General features: G+C 43.6%; 1 protein-coding gene across 1 annotated transcript in view; it reads right to left on the reverse strand.

Moving 5' to 3' along the window:
* Positions 1–17: 17 nt before the first annotated feature.
* The window catches only part of LOC107300397 (semaphorin-3A), a 16070-nt gene continuing 8103 nt past the window's right edge, over positions 18–7984 (reverse strand). Inside the window, exons 4-5 of the mRNA XM_015829729.1 lie at positions 3207–3349; positions 18–1350 (exon numbers count right to left, since the gene is read on the reverse strand). Coding sequence (XP_015685215.1) covers positions 895–1350; positions 3207–3349 — 599 coding nt within the window. The 3' untranslated portion in view covers positions 18–894. The remainder of the gene's footprint in view (positions 1351–3206; positions 3350–7984) is intronic.

Consider the following 7984-nt stretch of genomic DNA (forward strand, 5'->3'; position numbering starts at 1 on the left):
GATATTTCTTTGCTTATTTCATTGAGTTATCTCACTGTCTGTATGGAATTACAGCACAATAAACAAAGAATTAAAACTGAGCAAACGTAAACCTGGAGCTTTTTTCCTAATTAAAAAAATAAAATAAAATAACAATTAGAATATCAGAATATTATCAGACAAAAATCCTATTCTATCTCCCCCTCCCCCAAAAGAGCTATCTTTGACTGCATATTGGTTGTGGTATATTTAAATAGTTTGTTTAATAAAATACATCTTTAAGTCAAACGTTAGGGAAGTCATCAGTAGTAGGACCAGAACAATCCATCTGCTGTTGCCACGGCTTCAGGTAATTAATGGTTGATGTCCATGTGACTCTAATGAGTAATTGCATACAGTATTAATTCCATTCTTCCAGTACATATATAAACAAGAGAACTAGTAGGCAAAAAGGGTGGAAAGGTCTTGCATATGACCAAGTGTGAAGTCTCTATTCCTTAGCTTTCCGAAATCCATGCAGTTTTTTTTAGTCAAGTTCAAGCGAAGTCCCAGAGAGCATTTTTTCTCCTCAGAATTCCTTTTCAAAATGGCAGCATGACCGATGATAGTCCTCTCTATACTTCAGTCCGAAGAGAAATGCCAAATTTGTTCACTGCAAAAACCACAAAACCATACTTTGGTTTCAGAGCGAGTTTATGTTCCAGAAACATCAGGGGGGTCAACATCGGGGCCCAACAGGAAACGTTTCAGCAAACTGGGTCCATTTTCAACCAAGCAGAAATCATTGAAGCTTCCCAGCTCTTTGTAAACATCCACATAAATGCCATAGAAAACGTCCATCTATATTGCATTTCATTTCCAGTTATACAAGGTTTCACTTGGATTAAAACGGTTTTTTTGGGAGGTAACTGTCGCTCAGACACTTCGTGGTGCCCTCTCAAACTCGTGGGTCCTTCTATTCCTACCTTTCTTATTTTCTTGTAGATGCTTCCACTTGTTTGGGTTCACTTGGGCATTAGCAGGTCTCTGTCGGCGTTGTTTGCGGTCCCGTTTCCACACCTGCTCACAGAATTCATCCATTGTGTTTAAGTTGGGATGATTGATGAGCTGCATGAAGTCTCTATACCACACTTTCTGGATGGGGGTCATGCCATTGGAGGCCTCTTTGATCTTGGAACTGTCTCCTTCTTCTTCTTTATGAAGAAGCTCTTCCAGGTGTTCCGTGTCTATGATCTCCAAGGTGACCTTCAGGAGGGTTTGCATGAAGCCATGCTCCACCGCATAGCAGAAGTAGAGTCCTGAATCCTTCCGCTGCAAGCTCCGAAGAAGAAGACCTTGCTCTGTCCGGATCAAACGGTCATTCACTTTGATCTGTGGTGGAAGGAAAAAAGAGTTCCTGTTTAAGTAGGGAACTCCAGTTCTCTTTTAATGAAAGAGGTGTCAGGGAAAACAGAGTCTAAAACTTTGTTCAGCCATGATGGCCCATTGGAGGAGACTTTCTAGCAACCTAGATTATTTCTCAGACTTTTTTGAAAAGAAGAAGAAGAAGAAGGAGGAGGAGGAGGAGGAGGAGGAGGGAAAGAAGGAAGGAAGGAAGGAAGGAAGGAAGGAAAGAAGGAAGGAAGGAAGGAAGGAAGGAAGGAAGGAAGGAAGGAAGGAAGGAAGGAAGGGAGGGAGGAAAGTGGATGCTCAGATAATTTGGAAAATGAGTGCATGCTAGTGTTAGAAACATTTTGTTTCTCTTATTCTATATATTTATGGACACGTTTAAACAATAAATAAACCAAGTGCATTAGTAACATCGCTGAGATGATGCTGTTCTGCATAGCATAGATACACAATAAATGATCAAAATGATTGAACTACCTTATGTAATCCATTGAATGTTACAACACCCATCTTTAATAGGAAAAGAAACTTTGAAAACAACAAAAGCACTGATGTCAAACTACAAATGAACAATAATGATAATAAACGGATTATGTTCCTCTTCCCCTCTATATTAAATCAGAGGAGACTTAATAATCAAAATAATCAATCTGAGTGACTGTGGTGCTTGACAAGAATCAAGAGAAGAAAGCCGGACTTGGTTAGCAACCTCCTATTCCAGGGTTCCCCAAATGGGGCAAATCCCAGGGTGGTGGACTTCAACTCTCAGAATTCCCTACTGATCACAGCTATTGTGCAGAATTCTTTTTCTTCCTCTCTCATCCTTTTAATTAACAATATATAAAAGAAACAACATTACAAAAGAAGGAAGTGAAATGCTCAGAATTTCTGAAGTCCACACACCCTGGGAAGTTACTCACACTGCAAAACACTATTTCTATTCCTTTTTACTCCCACTGTTCCATAAGCAAAATTAAATTGGTAAGGAGACATGTCTACGGTTTTGAATTAAAGCAGCTACAGTATGCATTTGAATGAATATACTTCACTCTGTTGGATTTATAAACAGAACACATTTAATCAATGTTTTCCTTATGGCTCAGAACGAAATCAATGTTCTATGATCTATGTTAATTGTTCCCAGTTTGATGCCATCCAGACTCACGGGATTACGAGTTTCATCGGAATGGCTGTGGTTGATGGGAGCCTTGTCCAACACATGTAGAGGATACAGAAATACTATCTATTTTCTCCCCCCATGCTTTAAAAAAAAAAATGAATCAAAGCACACTTTGGAAATCTAGTCTTACAAAATGCGTAGCGATTGCCAAGCAACGAATGAACTATGAATCCTTCATACAAAATATGGTTTTCTGCCTTTTACAATTAATTTCTTTCTTCTTACCTCCTCCTACGTCCCCAGCTCAGGTGAAGCTGTCTAGCTTGCTTGGAAAAGAGGCGTGCTCTTTTAAAAATGAGGTGATGAAGGGGCCTTCCAGGCTACTACTCAGTTGTCTACATTCTTACTAATCCCCCTGGAAACATGCAAAGCCTAACCATATTCTGTGAGTAAACCATTCTGTGGGGGAGGAGGGGAGACGTCAGAGCTGATTGCTGAGTGGCTCCCATCACTTTCCCCAATGGGAGATGTTCATTGGATGTTGAAATGGACCAAATGAGCAGGTTTCATTGTTGTCCTTACGTGATGCAAGATAAACCGGTCTCAGGCTAAACGGGAAGTTCTCAGGGGGCGATCACAGGGAAATACGTGATAGTGATGGTGATGACTATCAGAATTAAGGGGCCTTGGGACACAGACCTTGAATATTTGCCCTTACCTCTTCTTTCCGCTCCTCATTTTGCTTCTGAAACTGCCAGTAGACCAAAGCACGTTGAGATTTTGGGCTGCACTCCAGAAAAGTACTGCTGTTCTCTACGCCATAAATAATCTTCTCTTCAAGCCCGGCCCCACTTGGGTTGTCTGAAAAAAGCAGGAAGAGAAGGCATTATGTAAGCAGGGGCTACAAGGTGGCCGTCTGCACTCATTAAGACCCCCCCTTATCCCCTCCCCACAAGTGGAAGGGGACCATCTCGCCCGGGGGATGTGGTTTGAAGACAGAAGCAAGTCCAGATCCTTGCAAAGGGGCAATGCTTGGGAAATTGCGACATTGATGTGCATCTGACTTGGAAAACATATGTGTGCTTTGTGGGTGCATTTCTTTCTTTTTTAAAAAAACAAAAAAATCAGTTCCTGGTGACTTCATAAAAATATCCAGAGGCAGTTTGCCACTGCCTTATCCTGGGATGTTTTTCAATTTCTGTACTAGGAGCTGATTAGATGCCATGGAGGTTGCCACCAAAATAAAAATCTAGGATTTATGTTACTTACCTCATCTCTAGAATAACATAAATCTGGGATTTATGCCGCTCGTGTCAGCCCTGAGCTGCCACAGCTGTAAATTGATTATGTCTGTAGAAGCAGCCATCTTGATTGTTACCCATCCTAAACAATGAAGAGGGGTGTGCAAGCCAAGATCCGGAATCAGCTCTAAGCAACCAGTTTAGGTTGCTCTGGCAAGTTCTGCCTCCTTCAGTCTACGGACATGTGGCTTGTGTTGCAGGGAAGATGGGACGCCAGAATTAATTGGACCAGGTACTGCCCAACCAACACTTGTCGCATCCTTAAAATTATAGGCCTAATACTCTTCTGAAAAGGGTGCTCAACTTGTTTTTCAAGCATGGAGTGAATGCACTTTGGAAACAGGGCTGGCCCTATGCTGCATAAGGACAGAGGCCCTTTGTGGCTTTGGTTGCCTCTGGGGACATTATAGTGCTTCCACTGCTTCTGCTGACATGTTTCACATGACTGATCTTTTCCCTGTCCTTGTTTTCAAGACCCAGAGTCACTTGGCCTTTTGTCACCCATTGCTACACCCCATGCCTCCACCATGCCTGTATTCACCTGTAGGAGGAAGAGCCAGATCAGCCTCTGGTAGGTCAAAATCAGAAGAATCCTTTCAGACAAAGAGACTCTATTTTATGAGGCGATAAGGGGCTCCAGCTTCTACATCAGAACGGCTAAAGCAAGCCCACTGCACTTGAGGAAGAGCTGGAAGCTGAAGGCATCTAACATAAGGTGTGAGTTGGCAACGAGGCTCCTTCAGAAGAATTCTCTTCTCATGTTAGGGAACAGCCCCAAAGTAACAGGGGCAGTGAGGCCATTGCGCTGAGCAGGACATTCCTTCTGCTTCCCCCCTCAGTTTCTTATTAAGCCTGTCCCTGGTCACTTAGTCAGTCCTGATACAGGTGGCAGACTTGCCCTTCCAAGATCCCCCCTGAACTCTACCCACCTGCCCTCTTGCAGGTGGTGCTTGGTCAAAGAGGAAACAAAGCCAGGGAAATCCACCAACTCCTTTCTTAACTTGGTTTGCAGTAGGTAAGGCCAGCCCTACTCACTGCCTTCAGAAGGTCGAAGAACTGCAGTTGACAAGTAGCAAAATTTATGCCGGCAGTTTTCTGCCAGCTCAAGGGTGGACATGGGTAGTATTTACCTCAGCTATGAGGAAGAGCTCACAGTCTGCTTAATTATTAATTTCAGTTTAGGGAAGACTATGTTGGAATGGCACAAAGGGTTTTTCCCTTTCTTCTCATGCTTCTTTGGCCGCCATTTTTCCTCCTTGGCATCTGAAAGACTCACCATCTTAATGTTACGCAGACTTAGACACGTTTAAGCCCATTAGCTCAGCATGCCCAACTTTGCATTGACCCTTTTCTCATCACACGTTTTCGATGGCTGCCGCCGAGTTTGTCAGACATGTTGGTGAATGCTAATCCCAAGATAAAATAGTTAATCTTTGAACTGCCCCGGGATCCTTTGCGTCTGGGTTTCTGGGGCTTCAAAGGGGCGTCTTCTTGTTTGGAGTCCATGGCAGTGTCTGGATTCCAGATAATCTTTATTAACGGGCGGCCTCTTGGGGGCATTTAAGAGGCGAGAGCTTGGCAATCAAAACCTTTTCAGCCTTTTTGTTCTCCAAGTGAAAGATACCTTGTCTCCTGCAGTGCAATCCATTGTCAGATCCTGTTGGCTGTTGACTTTGGCAAACAAACCCTGTTTGTTAAACTGCCATCCCCAGGAGAAAGCCAGCAAGCAGGCCGGTTGCTTTCACGTTGATGACAGAATAATCAAACATATCACCTTAATGAGCTTCAGCTATCAAAGCCCAAGTAGGGAAAGTCTCAGAGACGAAAACAGCTAGCAAGCCAGCAGATATTAAACAATTAGGAAAGCAGCCATTCAGATGTTCTCGCTGTTTGTTCCAGGATGCAAGTGGAATGACTTTTTTTTATTTAAAGGATTGTTTGGAGCAAAACTGATGCATTGGAGAGAGAAATGGAGGGGCTTGGAAATTACCAAGGGGAAAAACAGTTGAAAGGAAGAATTAGACACAGCGATGTTCAAAGTCGGCTGGCAGTCGACATTCTAATTCTTGGACCAGAAGGATCCCTCTGTTCCCGGATGTTGTGGTAACCCTTTCACCAACTTTTCTGCTATCAATTTGATTTGCTTATTTGCCTATTTGCAAGCTTTCTGCATGCTTACGCACAATTTTCTGCTCCCCTAAACTGTCACGACATAAGCTTAAGACTGAAAATCAGGCTTGTCAGATGCTATATTTTTTCTATCCTGCTCTATGGAATAGAGAGTTGGTCTCTGACAGAAGGCCACCTGAAGAGGAATAGCCAACACTCCAGAAGACAGGCTTAGGATACAGGAGGATCTGGACAGACTTGAACACTGCGCGCTATCTAACAAAATGAAATTCAATGGTGAAAAAAGTAAGGTTCTACATTTAGGCAAAAAAACCCAAAGTACAGGTATAGTATAGGGGGTACCTTGCTCAATAGTAGTAACTGTGAGAGGGATCTCAGAATCCTAGTGGACAATCACTTAAATATGAGCCAGCAGTGTGCTGCAGCTGCCAAAAAAGCCAACACAGTGCTAGGCTGCATTAACAGAGGGATAGAATCAAGATCATGTGAAGCATTAATACCACTTTACAATGCCTTGGTAAGGCCACACTTGGAATACTGCATCCAGTTTTGATCGCCACGATGTAAAAAAGATGTTGAGACTCTAGAAAGAGTACAGAGAAGAGCAACAAAGATGATTAGGGGACTGGAGGCTAAAACATATAAGGAACGGCTGCTGGAATTGGGTATGTCTAGTTTAACGAAGAGAAGGACGAGGGGGGACATGATAGCAGTGTTCCAATATCTCAGGGGCTGCCACAAAGAAGAGGGAGTCAGGCTATTCTCCAAAGCACCTGAAGGCAGGACAAAAAGCAATGGGTGGAAACTAACCAAAGAGAGAAGCAACCTAGAAGTAAGGAGAAACTTCCTGACAGTTGGAACAATTAACCAGTGGAACAACCTGCCTCCAGAAGTGGTGAATGCTCCAAAACTGGAAGTTTTTAAGAAGAAACTGGATAGCCATTTGTCCGAAATGGTATAGGGTTTCCTGCCTGAGCAGGAGGTTGGACTAGATGACCTCCGAGGTCCCTTCCAACTTTATCATTATTATTATTAAGTATTTGAAATGTGGATTTACAGGCGGCTGTTACGTATAGGCTGGGTTGACAAGATCAGAAATGAGGAAGTGATAAGCCACCTGGGAAAGCCAAGGGAAATCATCAAAACAATTAAAAAACGAAAATTAGAATATTTCAGACATGTGATGCGACACCCAGAAAAATACGGCACACTCCATTTAATCCTCCAGGGAAAGATTGAAGGCAAACGAGGTCCAGACAGAAGAAGAACATCGTGGCTTCAAAATCGAAGGGACTGGTTTGGACAAAACTCAGCAGCACTTTTTCGTGCGGCTGCTGATAAAAACAGGATCGCCAACATCCGATAACGGATATGGCACAAGAAGAAGAAGAAACTGTTAAGTCTAGGAATTGTGATTGATCAGCAAAATGTGGCAGTGGATTTCTTTGTCCACTAGAGGGGGCTGCTGCATTTTGCAGAATGTTTTCCTCCTAAATGGGAAGGCGAAGCCAGTCCAGGCTGCCTGTCTTATGTCTGGATATTCTCAGGTAAGGAGGGTTCATAACACTGCAGGTAACAGTCATGCACACATAGAGTTGAAAAGAAATCAAGTCAGTTGGATTTCCATTAAATTAAAACACAAAGAATTGGGGGAGTGGGTATATATTTTTTCCCTATAGTTGACAGAGGATAGATTTTCCAGTTGACAGAAGTTAATGGATCTGAAGGGATCTGGAACCCAGAGAGGTGGCACTCAGCACAGAGGGATCTAAGAAGAAAAAGACTACGGGTCTTCTTAGAGGGGTGTTTTTCCAAATTTTTAGGGGGTTCGGGGTTGGCCCGGGAGGAACTAGGGGAGTCCTCTCGGAGGCCAAGGCCAGTCCTGTCTGGGGGGCGCGGGGTAAGGGAGGAGACTGGGGAGCTGGCGGAGGGTGGTGTGATAGGTACGATCAGTGGGAGGGGCAGATATGGCGGGAGCAGAGGACCACATCGGGTTTTGGGAGCACGCACACGCTGCTTACTAGCTTGTGGATGCTCCGATCCTCAGGGCTCTACTCGACCTCCA

This window comes from Protobothrops mucrosquamatus, unplaced genomic scaffold (assembly GCF_001527695.2).
Source record: "Protobothrops mucrosquamatus isolate PMUCROS unplaced genomic scaffold, P.Mucros_1.0 scaffold6895, whole genome shotgun sequence".
Taxonomy (NCBI): Eukaryota; Metazoa; Chordata; class Lepidosauria; order Squamata; family Viperidae; genus Protobothrops; species Protobothrops mucrosquamatus.